At 44.5% G+C, this 15,391-nt stretch overlaps 1 protein-coding gene across 1 annotated transcript in view; it reads right to left on the minus strand.

Annotated features, from left to right (window-relative positions):
* The window catches only part of Cdk14 (cyclin dependent kinase 14), a 484,889-nt gene extending 470,045 nt beyond the window's left edge, over window positions 1-14,844 (minus strand). Inside the window, exons 1-2 of the mRNA XM_036182828.1 lie at window positions 14,679-14,844; window positions 7,749-7,780 (exon numbers count right to left, since the gene is read on the minus strand). Coding sequence (XP_036038721.1) covers window positions 7,749-7,780; window positions 14,679-14,769 — 123 coding nt within the window. The 5' untranslated portion in view covers window positions 14,770-14,844. The remainder of the gene's footprint in view (window positions 1-7,748; window positions 7,781-14,678) is intronic.
* Between the last annotated feature and the right edge of the window lie 547 nt (window positions 14,845-15,391).

The raw sequence follows: 15,391 nt of genomic DNA on the forward strand, positions 1-15,391 counted from the left end.
GAGTTTATTGGCTTATGCTTCCACATCACTGGAGAAATTCAGGGCAGGAAATGGAGACAGGAGCTGATGCAGAGGTCATGGAAGAGTCCTACTTATTATCTTGCTACACATGGCTTGCTCAGCCTGCTTTCTTATAGTACCCAGAACCACCAGCCTAGGGATGGCACCACCCACAACGGTCTGGGCCCTCCCCCATCAATCACTAATTAAGAAAATTTCCTACAGACTAGCCTGCAGCCTGATCTTATAGAGACATTTTCTTAGTTGGGGCTCCCTCCTCTCCAATGACCCTCACTTGTGTCAAGTTGACATAAAACTAGCCAGCACACTGTGATCCACAGCATCAAAGGTAAGCAGTCATGTTGTGGGATATTTGTACACTGTGCAAAAATGTATTGCTGTGATTGGTGTAACAAAAGGCCGAATGGCCAAAAGCTAGGCAGGAGGCATAGGCAGGCTTCCAGACAGAGAGAGGAAGCTGGAGGAGATAATAGAGATGCAGGGAGATGCCAACAAGACCTGGAAGGAGCTGGACATACAGAATGAAAGAAAGGTCAAAAGCCATGAGGCAAAACATAGATTACTGTACACTGGCTTAATTTAAGTTATAATATGAGCTAGTGGAACAAGCCTAAGCTACGGCCGGGCTTTCATAATTAATAAGTCTCTGCATGACCACAGTAAAAACCAAACAAAATAATGCAGAATACTCCTTCCTATAAGACAGAATAAGACTGAAAAATGCCATGGGAGACCCCCTGATAAACAATTCAACATTTACCTCTCTGAGTCCAACTAAATGGAGAGCAGGTTAAGCTCATATCCAGAGACTGACACAAAACAGGCATCCATAAGCACTGGAAACATGAGTCTGTGCATAGGGGAAGATCACAACAAGAATGACGTTTGGGCAAGGCTGAAATGGAGGAACAATGGAGTCGTGGGACCAAAGAGGAGCTGAGATAAGGCTGTGACAGTGACCGAGCACCAAACAGACACGCAGCAGAGGCCACGGTAATGAGGGCACCAGAAACTGGATAAATGTCTGCCAGGCACAGCAGGCCGGAATGGAATCGACTATGAAAAGCCTTGAAAGTCAAGCCAGGAGAGTGAACTTGAATTTATGACAGGGACCTTAAAGGTAGGAATATAAGAACACAATTTGTATGGGAGATCTTACATCAGGTCGGAAGGGGAAGAAAGCCATAGACGGGATAGCCAGTCAGTAGACAACCACAAGGCCAGGCAAGAGATGCCGAAATTGTGTGTCCGAATCAGTGGTGGGAATCACGGGAACACAGGGAAAAGAGGCACGCCAGTGCCTGCATGAGGGGCTGGAGAACTTAAGAAGACAACAGGTTCCCACCCTGGAAATCACACAGCTGGGAAAGCCAGTTTCTAAGTTAAAGAAGAGAGACAGGGTTGGTTTGGGAACCACAGGAATTACTAATATTTTGTGAACACTGAGACCAGGATGACTGGAGCTACAAAGGCAGAAACATCTGACTGGGTAGCTGGATAGCCAGAGCAAGTTTGGAATAGGAAGCTGAGTCAGACACCCTGGTGTGACTATAATAAGAGGGTAGCCAAGAGCAAGGCACAGACGAGACACTCAATGAGAGCATGAGAAATGATCAGACACTCAATGAGAGCATGAGAAATGATCTCAGAGGACAGAGGGCTGCTGTTACAAAAGAAAAGACCAGGATGAGTGAAGTGCGGTCAGAGCCTGTGGCGAAGGTTCTAGGGAAATGGAGCAATGGAAAATATAGAAAGGAATCTATTTTGCAAGCTTCCAGAATAGAAGAGAGGGAGACAGGGCTGGGGGACAGGAAGACAAAGTGGGATGAAACAGGAGAAAAGGAACATGGTCCTCTGAAGTCAGGAGGGGGAAGCTGGTGTGGGAGGCGTGTGTGGGAAGGTGGTGAAGACCTAATGAGCGCTTTCAGAAAAGGAAGACTGCAATGGCTGGTCTGTGTCCACTAAAACTCACAGGGCTAAGTTTTAACTCCGATGCTTGCAGAGGTGACCTGATTTGAGAAGGAGGAAAAAGGATTGTCGCAGATATAATTAAATTAAGAGAAGGTTACAGTGGAGTTGATCGGGTGCCTGATTAATCTGAAAGATGCCCTGATCAAAAAGGAAAATGTTAGTACCAGCACTTGTTACGCAGAGTTAGGAGGGTCCTGAGTCCATGGATAGTCTTGGCTACATAGTAAGTCCTAGTGGAGGGAAAGGGGGGGGGGGGGGACAATAAAGAGACGCACCAAAGGAAGATGACCTAAAGAAACCGGAAGAAGGCAGCATCTACAAGCCAAGGAGAGGGAGCTAAGGAGAGATCCTTCTCTCACAGCGTGTAGAAGGCACTAACTTTTGTCCACATTCTGATTTCAGACTTCTCATCTCCAGAAATGTGTGTTGCTGAAGCCACCCAATTTGCTGCACTTTGCTCGGACAGTCCTAGGAAATGAATACAGAGTGAAAGTCATCTACCAGAGACAAGGAACAGGTTTGAGGGGAGTAGGAAGGGTCAGCAGCACACAGGCCAGTGGTACAGCTGCTCTGTTGCCTGAGGGTGCAGCAAGGGCAGGAACTGATAGATTTATTTGCAGAGGGATTTCCTCAAGCAGCTCCTGGCAGCCAATGGGTGAGAGGAAAAGATGGCAGGTCAAAATCCATGCTGACAGAGATTACAGATGATGTGAAAAGTGAGGGCCCTGTCCTGAATGAAAACAAAGAAAGGCAGTGGGCAGTGCCAGGGCAGTGGGATGGGTGGACAGAGGCGCCAGCAAGGACAGGTGAGAACAGCAGCAATGACAGGATGGAAAGGAAAGACTGGCCCACGTCCCTCTGGAACCCTGATGAGCATGAGGTGGGCCGGAGCCCAGGAAGTGAAAAAGCCCTGAGTGTGGGCTGCTGAATGCCAGGTATAGTCCCACAGACACTGGGAGGCCACGAGAGAGACAATCACAATGACTGGAAAACAGGGTCCAGGATCACCCCTGCACCCCAGCCAGTGTTCTCATAAAACCAATCACTGCTGCAATTATGTCGTTATACAAGTAACAGGGGCCATGCTAAAATAGGTGTATGCTGTCCCCATCTATCTACAAGAATTAGTAAGGTAAATATGTATTGTAAGTTTGTAAGTAAGGTAAATATCAAAAATATATTTCTGATTACTCCCAGATAAGATTTGTTTTAAATAAAGATTTTAATACATTTTGTATACATTTCCCTAGGATTTCATGAGTGAAATAGGTAGGAGATCCTTTGGGGTTAGAAACACAACCAGAGCAAGCATGGCTAGAAAGCTCATGTATTAGGAGGCTTTTTCACCACAAAGTAAGAGCTGAATTATTTAATACCATACTCAAAATGAAATGCTTCACATTTCAAAGATTTATTTCAAACATTAAAGCTTTTGTACTCCTCACCAAAAGCCAAGGAGGGTCAACATTTTGTAATAGCACAAAACAGAACTTTACAATTTAAGTTCTCACTTAATTTGTGGATTGCTGTAACTTCAGAGGTTTCCAACCTTTTCCATGTGTATGCAGTCACGTTTGCTGAAGCTTTTGTCTCCAACACGCAAAAGGCTTTGTATACGGTGGCTTTATATCGGTGGAGAATAATTGTACTCTCCCATTTTTGTATATTAGGCATCATAATTATTCCAAAAATCATTAGATAGAAGCTCAAGATTCAGTGTGAAGGAATGTGTAGGTTTGCTGCCTAAGGAAGCATGTGACCAGCAAGCCATTCAGAAAGTTCTGCAGAATCTCTTCCTCTGAATGGAGAGGCATCCTTGTCACTACCATGCCCAGTCAAACAGAAGCATAAGAAACCAACGTTCTCGTACCTTCTAGCTAGTTAGATTGTTCACCCAGCATTCACCCATTTACTCCCTTGTTTTAGGTATGGATTCCACCAAACCCTGTAGAGACAAACTTCAGCTGGTTCTGGAAGTAAGTTTAAAACTCAGAGGGAAATTTTCTTTGGAAATCCTAAAACTGATTACTCCATCCAAAAGTTACAGGTTCAACTCACAGTTCATAAACTGGCCACCATTTTAGTCAGGGTCCAAATAAAGGCACAATGAATGAAGTACTGATAATCATCCTCTGTCTCCAGGCCGGCAGTGGTGGTGGCACACACCTTTGATCCCAGCACTCAGGAGGCAGAGCCAGGTGGATCTCTGTGAGTTCGAGGCCAGCCTGGTCCACAGCGCGAGATCCAGGACAGGCTCCAAAACTACACAGAGAATCCCTATCTCGAAAAATGAAAAATAAAAAAAAATAAAAAACTCCTGTCACCAACTATGAGGCGCTTCAGCAACATTCACTACCTATCACTGCAAAATGCCTGAAGGCCTCTACACTTCATTGCAAACCAGTCAGATGTAAAAACACACACACACACACACACACACACACACACACACACACACACACACACGATCTACTTTACATAGTTCCTGAATCCAATTTCATGCTGTTTTAAAAATCAGCAGAGTGTCACAGTCGAAGTGTAAGTAAATAACTAATGCATGTTTTCCTCCTCTGTTCAAGGTCAAACACACACTCACACCTGAAAGGAATCTTCTTCACACTAATCCTGAAGTAGCACCCACACTCCAGCCCAGGCACCTTCTGGCGCTCCCTCCGATAAGGAGCCTGAAACTCATAAAATCAGAGTAAGGAGAGAGTGGCCACACCTTGCCGCATAGCTAAGAGACTGACCTAGCCCTCAAGCTGCAAGACTCCAGTCTCAAGTGAATTCCAAGAGACTGTAGAGATTAGATTCCAACATAAGGAGGGGAAAACAAAATCAGAAAACCACACGTTCAAGAAAACTTCTATTAGACAATCTGAAAATGATCCTCAAAAACTGTTACTTCCCATTTATATAAGCACATAGCTAGTGCTCCTCTGAGATCCCAGTAGACTTTTTTTAATTATTTTATTTTTTTACTTTATGTACACTAGTGGCTTTGCCTGCGTGTGTGTCTGTGTGAAGGTGTCAGATCTCCTGGAGTTACAATTACAGACCCTAGTGAGCTACCATATGGGTGGTGGGAACTGAACCTGGGTCTTCTGGAAGAATAGCCAGTGCTCTTAACACTGAGCCACCTCTCCAGGGCCCATCTCCCCCTTGCCCCCCACCTCCTGCAGCAGACTTTTATGTGAGGTAACTTTGCTACTTAGAATCCTAGACTAGAGCCCAAAGCGTTTTGAAGAGTGCAGTCTAACTGGCTGATTTAGAAATGAGAAAACCAAGACCAAGTTCATAACTTGCCCAAATAGCTAAGAAGTAGCAAATGAGAAGCCATGTTGCCTTCACTCAGCTCATCCCTCTCTGCTCCTCTGCAACAGACAGTTAGTTGCTCATACTTAACAGACACTTACTGAATGTTAACCACATGCAGTGTGCCCAAGGGTAACAAGGGTGAATGTGGCATCCCCTTGTGGAGGATAAAAAAGGGTGGATTTTAGAGAATATTTTCACCCTCTTAATATGAAAATTACACAAAGCCTTATATGGAAGTTTAGTGGTATATCTGAAATGAAATCTTCTCCACAGCCTTAATTGTTAATTGAATTCTTCCATCACCCTTGTACCAATTGGAGAAGGTAGATTATCATGGTTAGCACATCAATGAAGACCAAAATGGAGATGATACCACAATTTCTGCCAGTTCCGGTATTCCAGTTATTCTTCTGAAAGCTTTAGATACACTAATTTATTTAATCCACTCAAGTCACCTAAAAGGAAGATACCACCATTTTGCAGACCTGTGGAAAGAGGAGCCTTGCTCAACCTCAGGTGCATTAGCATTTACCCCCAGGCAGGCCAGCATTGCAGCTGCCCTCCCAGATCAAGACCTTATGCTTTCCTTAACTAGCTGGAAATTACTCTGGCCCTCTGCATCTTAATGTGCTCATTTGTGAAATGCCAGGATAGGGAAATGATGGGTTCTGCCACTTTTCTAGGTCTATCATCCTGTGAATTTCTGATTTATAATATTAAAGCAAAACAAAAAAACAAAACCTCTGTGCCCTGGAAGAAGGAAAATGCAATGTGAGAGCTGATGATGATTTTGTTTCAACTCTGTCCAGCCTCAGTTTTATGTGCTGGTTTAGACAAATGTACACACAGCTGTTAGATGGACTAATGTACATACAACACAGTTCATAAGCAAGAAAGGAGGTGTTTTGCTTGTATTTGTTTTAGTTTTTAATTCCTTACAATGACTGGGAGGAGCCTATGAAGACATGAGGAATATGTCATGGCTTAAAGTTGGAAAGAGGTATAATAATGGGTTACGGTTTTAAAACCTGGAAAGAGAAGCAAGACTATTCAAAGGTGGTTATATCTGGATAGCAGGATTGAAGAGCTTTATTCTGCCTTTCTCTAAGTCTCTCTTTATGTCGACTTAAATTACTTCCATAATTATAGGGGAGATTTTTCTTTATAAAGAAAGAAAAGGTGCCCAATATTCTCACTCGGATTCCTCCTGAAAAAAAAAATATATATATACTCTCTTGAAAACAGATATCTCAGTAGCAAAACAGTAGAAATTCCAGAAATACAGGTTTGGAGGAAACCAGTATTATCTGCTAGGAAGGGAAAGGAAAGTTTCTTCTACTCCTTCAATCTAGAGGATTTAAGCTTAGGAGGAGGTTACAGGAATGCTGCCTGGGAAGGGTTCTTTGGAGTCCAGGAACACGGCTTTACAGAGCTCGGCCCAGCAACGTTGGAACAGGTGCAGAGATGAAGCAACAGACCATGAGAGCCAAATGGTGCTGGCCCCATCCAGAAATCCCAGCCCGCAGCAGGCTCACCCTGAGTGGCGCTCCCTGGGGAACAGGACCAGCACATGGCCAAAGGGACATTCCATGAGCACAAGTGTCCTTTCCTCAGCACAGTGGAGGGTGAATTGGTAGCATCTTTCATGGAATTTGAGAGTGTTAAACAACCAAAGCCAACTACTCTATGCATTCATTAGGCTGTGGGGTAAGCACAAGGTGTAGAAACATCTCTGTTTATGTGTAACTACATACAATGTATACACCCAGCCAGTTCACAACATTCATGTGACTGGCTTCAGATGTGTACAATCAAATACTTCCCTCTATGACACCCTGGAAACAGTAACAAAAGCTCAGGAAAGTACAATTTTAAAATCATATTCAGAATGCTTTGTTACATATGAATGTAGGCTTTTAAAAAAAACAAAAAACAAAAAAAAACCACCTTGTAGCAAGTGAATAGAGAGCCATCTTATCCACCAAGAACAGTGGAACTAGAACAGAAAATGTCACCTTCTCCTTTGGGAGCCTTGCAGACAATCTGTGATATCAGCACATCACACCCTGATTCAGCAAGCTCTGCAAAGGAGCTTTGCTGTCCAGCTTATCAGCAGCTCTGGACTTGCCCGGCAATGCCCATCACAGTGGGCTTCTCAAGCACCACCCTTAGCAAGAAGGCCCAACACAAAGGCCTGCATGTGTCTTTTGTTTATTGAATCAGACACATTTCTGGTGATCACTATAAAATTCAAATGACTATTTGATATTGGAGACTAACATAGGGTAACCAAGTAAACAAATGTTGTCTCTTGTTTTTTAGGGGGTTTTCTTCTTAAGATTGTTTGCTTCTGTTTCTAAGCACAGAGTTGGTCCCTATGGACTCTATCTAACATAAATAAATACGCATTTACATCAGAGCAAGACATTTTAGCCTACCTCATCAAAGGTGGTGTCGTCTTTCTTCAGAGCTATGAAAGAAAAAGAGAAAGGAAACAGTTATTGTGAAGCATCCCAGAGAATCTAAGTTTCAGAAGACAGAAAGGGGGGGCGCAGTAGAGTGTTTTCATTCTAGAAAGCAAAACTGTACCCCCACCTGAATAACAATGTCATGATATAAACACAAAAACTGCAAATCAGAGCAAGAACAGCACAGCATGCATCTGTGAAACACTTTCATAAATATGTAAATGAAGCATTCTCAAGAATAAGGAAGAGAGACACGCATAGCTTCCGCTACCTCTTCTTCAGCAGAACATGTTTTAATGGAAGTATAAAGGGAACACAAAGTAATCTCAAACAAATTTCCTCGCCAACACCTGGTGTTTCCTCCTGTGTGGTTTGTGGACCTCCCAAGCCACTTGTTAGGATGAGAAACAGTCTGCACAGTATTTAAGTGATGTTTTAGTACAAAGGAAAGTTTGAGCAGGGTAATAAAGACCAAGCATCATCAAATGTGCACTGTGTGGAATAAGAGACATAATTCAAACATTTAACATGATGGATTTTATAGTCAAGTGGTTCCAAAAAGAACATATTGATAATGTTTCGCAGGAGCTAACAAATACCTCAGATTTATCTTAAATACACTTAACCTTAGAAATGGAACTTTATCTCACTCTAAAGAAAAAGAGAATATTCTATGTAGTTGTCAAATATCAGTTCATTAAATCCTACAGTTACAATGTTTCATAGTGATGAAAAGGCACAAAACTGCTAATTTCTCTGAAACTACCAGTTGCAGAAATGTTTCAAATCTACAAAATCCTGCATAGGTGTTTACAGACCTATATTAGATAGTCCTAGCCTGGATGAAAAGGTGGAGGATCTGTTGCTTGGAAGGTCATGCTCTGATAAAAGCAATGAAAAGCAAATTATTCTGGCAATTAGGTTCTGAGAAATTAATGAGTCTGAGCAGAAACTCCTAAGTAAAAATTTATATATTTTACTCATGTGGTGTGGTGCGGTGTGGTATGGTGTGGTGTGGTGTGCGATGTGGTGTGGTGGTATGGTATGGTGTGGTGTGGGATGGTGTGGTGGTGTGGTGTAGTGTGATGGTGTGGTGTGGTGGTATGGTGTGGTGTGGTGTGGTGTGGTGTGGTGTGGTGGTGTGTGCGGTATGGTGCAGTGCGGTATGGTGTGGTGCGGTGTGGTGGGGTGGGGTGGTGGTATGGTATGGTGTGGTGTGGGATGGTGTGGTGGTGTGGTGGGCAGTGTGGTGTGTGGTGTGGTGTGTGATGTGGTGGTGTGGTATGGTGTGATGTGGTGTGGTGTAGTGTGATGGTGTGGTGTGGTGTGGTGTGGTGTGGTATGGTGTGGTGTGGTGTGGTGGTGTGGTGTGGTGTGGTGTGGTGTGGTGTGGTGTAGTGTGGTGTGGTTTTAAGACAAGGTCTTACTCTGTAACCCAGTCTGGCCTGGAACTAGCAGTAATCCTCCTGCTTCAGCTTCCCAAAGGCTGTGATTACAGGCTTGAGCCACCATGCTTGGCTTTCTAGCAATCTTTAAAAGGTTTTCTCTCTGTTTCAGATCATAAATTTGTGTTTCTAAAAGGTCCAGAAGTCTGTGGCTGTGGTGGTGAGCTAGCAGGGTGCAGGCTGGCTAAGGCAGCTAAAACACTTATCAGTTAGTTTTAGTCTTCCCCTTTTAGCCTCAAACACTGATCTAAAACAGACTGTCCACTCTGATCATTAGAGAACAAGTTGCCCTCAATGGAAAACTAAAAGACAGTCCTTGTACTGGCCTCAATGGCTGCTCCTGAAATCAGTCACATGCATATTTTCATTACAGAATTATTAACTTACACTAAACCTAAAGGAAAGGAAGAAGATCCTAGGTGATTCTACTGACTAATTGTCACTAGACTTTAACTTCTAATCTAGAAACTCTCACACCCAGTCAAAAATGAAAGTCTTTTAATTAATAAGCTTGTCTGGCGAGGCTATTACCAAACATTAGTGACATAAATATAAACAAGTTTCTCCACTTTGCAAAAAAGTAATGTTTTAGAATAGCATTGACTTCAAACACCAAGTAGAAGAATGTGAACACGTACTTACAGCTGCATCCATCAATCACTTAGCAAGTGTGAATGAAGTGCAGCCACACAACAGCCCTTGCAAAACTTGTGACTCAGAAGACAAACTTTCAAAACTATTTTCTCTACTGTGGACCTTGCAAAAGTGCTGGAAGTTTAGATGTGTGTTTTCTTAAGCAAAGATGTGCTGCAGCGGATGCTGTCCCACTTGGGACTGGAAGCAAGGAATGAAGATGAGGAATGAACGAAGTGGGGTAGGGGTTCTCAATTATTCACACTAGCCCACTCTTCCCTTCTCAGTTCTGACAATTCCCACCATCCTAAACTATAAAGGGTGGGTCTCAGATTAGTCAGAAAAGAGGAGAAATAAAGAAAAAAAATTCTAGGTGCATTTGCTAAGCAACAAAGGAAGGCAGACTCTCTCCCCTGCATGATTTGCTCAGGCCCTGTGCACCACAAGGAAGAACAGATTTGGACCAAAAAGTCTATGACTCAACAGATACCTTTTCACTGTTAGATTGATACCTGACATGGTTTCTTCTAAATATTGCATCCTTGCCCTAAAACGCAGTTAATAGTATAACAAAGACCAAGGTGTCCTTGCCAGATAGTTATCAGGTCACTGATGAATAAACTCTGACCTAAACATGCACACAACATCTTGTTATTGATTACATTCCCTGATTGTCATTAATCATTTATGTAAATGTAAAACCACAATTGTCCTCAAGGATATCGTGCGACAACAGGCAGATTGTGCTATTCTGCTTAACAAAAGGATAAATATTAAGTCATATACTATGATCACATAGTCTATCTGGTCCTCAGCTCAGAGGACACTCCTAAAAGGCTTCCAGTTCCTCACCAAGCACAGAGGTGAGCTCATGCTGTGTCCTGCAATGGCAAGTTCACTAATTTCCATTTCAGAATTGGCCACTTAATGTGGTGATGCCCATTCACTAGCCTGTCTTCCAGTCATACTGCTCACTAACTCTTGGTGCCAGTACAAAATCTAGCTCCAGAAGAGACACAGTAATATGTAGCGTTAGTGAGTCCTACCCCACTGGCAAAGAGAGGAAACTTCGTATTTTAATATACACTAGAGTTTTGGCAAATGAAAGGTATATGTAACTTTATGTAAGAACCATAAACACAAATTCCATTACCATAATATCCCGTCCCCACTGCCCCTCTCTCATGCTGGGCACAGAGCTCAGGGCCTCACACATACTGGGCAAGCTCTCACCACTGAGCAAAACTTCCAGCCCCAAATTAAAAGCTTTTCTAGCTGCTTTGGGAAAGAATGTGGGGCAGCAGTTACACTGTGTGTCGGAACCTTTAACCTTACATTTCTCCCTCCTGACAGAAGTCCTCACAAATGACAGTCAAATCTAGAAACATACACCTAAGGCAGAGCGACAAAGCCACAAGAATTCAGCCTAATCACAGCTTCCTCTTTGTACCAACCACATCCTTTAAAGAAATGGTATGCATGGGTTCACCTCAAATATCAAGAATAAACTTCCTTTCTCTAGGAAAGAATTCAAAATATAGGAATGTCATCGTAGGAACTCATCATACAGACAAGTCATAGGACCTCATCATACAGACACCTCACGGCCTTCATCTGCCTGAGGCTCCCTGTAAAATCCAGGGAAAAGAATTGGGATGTAGCTCATTTCAGCTACTTAACAATTAAGTTCCTGTTTACATAGCAAGCCTAAAAGTTTTAAATGGGGAAGGTAAGGAATCAGGTATAGGATAAGAACAGTGATTCCTAAACAGGGACCACACTGACACTATTGAGCACTGTTAATACTCACTGTAAAAATGGATGGCTGACTTTAAAATTCAATTACACTCATCTTATAAGGGAACTACAGCTATACTGTACTCACTGCCTTGCAGATGTCATAAATTAGAGCCCCGAGGCTTGAAACTCAACATGTAACGTGTTTTATTTGACCTTTTATAATGCAGTAATATCAGAGCAGTTACATCTGGGGTGAGGGCAACCAAGTCAGCATGATGTGTGACAAATTAAGCATTCCTACTTTTTGTATTAAGAATTATTGTTAATGATAATCATTGATTGCATATAATATGCATGTGTGAACTGTCATCATTTTCTAGATAAATGATTAGTGATTTTGTGTGACTGAACAATGATATGGGACATTTCACCATATAGCAACGCTACACCTGAATCATGCTAAGAAAAGAAAATAAAGTCAGTATGTATATTTAAAAGGCTCTCTTAGACTAGGAAATGGAAGGGAATGCATGGTACCGTTGGATTGTCAATGGGAATAAACCAATTATTCTTCGACCTCTCTATGGAAAAAAAAAAAAAAAAGAAAGCAGATAAGAGAGGACAAACAGAAATCAGAAGAACTAGCAAGAGCTTCCTGTACCGATCTTCATCACTCAATAGATGTATCAGAAAGTGTTATTCTTTCTTGCTTAATCTTCACAACACTCAAACAAATATGTGCAGGTGAGAATGCAGGAGTTTAAGTGGATTACTGGTTGCCCAAGACAAGCAGGAAAAGAGAGGGCCGGGCCCAGATAGGTCCAATTCCAAAACCCACCCTGTTTTCAGGATGTTATGTTACAAATCTGTCACCACTTCTCTCTTTCTTGCTTTCTGTAGTCATGCCAATATAATCTCATCCCTAATAATGACAACACATTGCAAATATCTACTGATTCTACATCGCATGCCACACAGGACATCGAATCATTATTTCACTAAGTGCTAACAAATTTTTTTTTTAAATGATACATCAAAAACTGAGACTCAGAAAAGTTGAGGGATCTATCCAAGATCACTAAGCTAGGACTGGAAACATCAGGAATCCCATCTGATACACAGACCACATTCCTTGCAAAAAACCCTCAGTCATCAAAATGAGCATTGCTTCAGACTGTGAAGGAAGGCAGAGAAGAAAGATGTTTTTCAGCAGCGCAGTTTCTAATAAATATCCTGAGTTTGGTGCACACACAACTAAAATCATTTAAAAATGTCCCTAGTTTCTTTCACAAAATACCACCCTAAGATCCATTCTTCTGAGTCATGGTCTTCTTTCAATACAAGAAAAGATCAGCCTTCTCTACCAAGCTGTACTATTTCCTAAAGCCTGGGTTGAAAACCCACAAACTATAGAAGGCATTTGGGAGAAGAGTTCAAGTCCAAAGGAGTTTTCACATCACTAAATCTCAATAACCTAGGAAGCCCAGTTAACTGTAATACCCATCTGCTAACACTGCAGTTAACCCAAATTTTACTGATTGGCCATCAAACCCTAAAATTATTTAAACATACAGGATTTTTCTATTAATGCCCTTGGTTTCTTACTGAGACTCAACTGCAATGAATTATTTAACACAAAACTGGAGGGGCTCCAACAGAATCATTAGCATTAGTAAATATCTAGTTAATGTGCTTTAGAACAGGCCCTAATGGACTCCAGAACCTGCCGCCTGGGTGGTGTTTTGGACCCAGCACTGAAACATCCTTGTTAATAATGCACAGGACTCCACACCTCACTCTCACTCTCTTGGCTTCAAACTTAATTTAAATGTCAGACTCCACATTCGAATGCCTAACTCAGAAGAGTGAGTTTGTGTACATTCAACACAGGCTGGACTAATTTGGCTTCTGCACATAACTTATAGTGTTCTCAGAAAAAAAAAAAAAGTCAAACAAAATTGACAATAATAATAATACTAATAAGCTTGACTAAATGTTTACCCATGTTTTTTCTCACTTGAAGACAGTTTGCATGTATGGACAATGAACTATGGGAACAGACTACTGACAGACACTGGCACATCAGGGTTTTATTTTAAGGAATTAGCTTGCTTATGATTAATTAATTCTTTCATTAACATGATAACAGCGAGCCAAAGGCTAGGAGGTATGATTGGACACTCTCCTAGGCTTGTTTGAAGGCTTGCAGGAACCCCTTGCTTTGCACAGTTACCTGTGTCAAAGAAAGTTATGACAGTTTAGGAGGCAGCTTCACCTCCAGGTTAAGAGATGCTTTCTGCCAGTCACACTCAATATTTAACAAATCCAGTCCATGTGACAGCTGTCATGCTGCTGTACCCTATATCACGGATTTATTTTTTAAGTATCCTACTTGCCTTCATGTCTTTTGTTGTTTGTTTGTTCTTTGTTAAGTTGGTTGATCTTTTAAAGGACAATAGCCTCTGAACTGTGCTAACAGGGCAAGTTCAGGAGACTGATTCAAGTCCCCACAACTTCACAGCTCACATTTCTCTACAGCAGCTGGAAGGTTCAGACTCCTAAGAACTGAACAGCAAATCTCCATTTATAGGACCCGACGTACGGAACAAAAGGTCCCAAGGTATCTGTCCCACTTCCTTTAGGTTGACTACGTTAAGCAACATGTCAACGTCTCGACAATTCTCAAAGCTAAATTACTGGTTCAACACCTAATACCAAAGCGCTTTAAAAATAACAAGTAACCTGGGTAGCCGCAGACGCCCGATGGCGGTGAAGACTGGGTGTCCCCCCTCACGAGTCCACTGCGGGTGCGAAAGATACCAGTGACGGAGAGGAGGCACCCAAATTAAAGGCTCGGGACGTCCACGAATGGAGCCCAGATCCTGGAGGAGAGGGGTGGCCCTCCCGCTGGTCCCTGCCCTCCTCCGGGTCCCCAGCGACGTCCCCTCCATCCCTGGTCCGCAGCTCACCCCGAGGTGGCGGCTGCCTGGCTTGTGCCCGGAGCACGGATCGGGGCGCGGGGACGAGGGAGCGAGCCCGGGGATAGGCAGCAGGGCACGGGGGGACCGCGGACCCCACTCACCGATGCGGCTGAAACTCTCTGACAAAGTTCTCCTCAACTTCTTCATCCTGCCGATCTTCTCGCTCGGCTGCGGCTCGATGAGGTCGCACATCTGGGCGGCGCGGGGCCCCGGCAACTTCGGCAAACTGGTCCAGCGCGCGGCGCAGACAACGGCGGGCGAGGGCGCGCGGCGCGGGGAAGGCGGCGCCTCGTCCTGCTCCTCCGCCTCCTCGCGGGCCGCGGGCGACGCGCAGCGCTCGGGCGGGTGGCCGCCGCGGGGCTCGGGCCTGGGCCGAGGCCGGGCGTGCGGGGGCGTCTTAGGTGGTGCCGGGGGCGGCCGCCGTCCCCGCCGCCCGGGGGCCCCCGCGCCGCGCCGCCGCCCGCCTCATTTGCCCTCCTTTGTAAGCGAGAGCCGCGCGGCCGCGGCCGGCCGAGGGTGGGTGGGTGGGTGGCGCGGCCGAGGAGCGCGGGCGGCCGCGGGAGACGCGCGCGGGACAAGTTCCCAGCCCGGGGCGCGGGGCCGCACGAAGAGCCTCGGCTCCCCCCCGTCGCCGGAGGCCTGGCGCGCGGGACCCCGGCACGACCCCGCTCCGCCTCCGACTTCGGAGGCCTCCGCCGCCCTCCCGGACCCGCCGCGCCCCCTCCCGGCCGCCCGCGCTCCGCCCGCCAGCCGCCGCCGCCGCCGCGCTCCTCCCGCGCGCTCCACCGCCGCGGCCCGCCGACGGACGGACTGA

Source organism: Onychomys torridus, chromosome 3 (assembly GCF_903995425.1).
Source record: "Onychomys torridus chromosome 3, mOncTor1.1, whole genome shotgun sequence".
NCBI classification, from domain to species: Eukaryota; Metazoa; Chordata; class Mammalia; order Rodentia; family Cricetidae; genus Onychomys; species Onychomys torridus.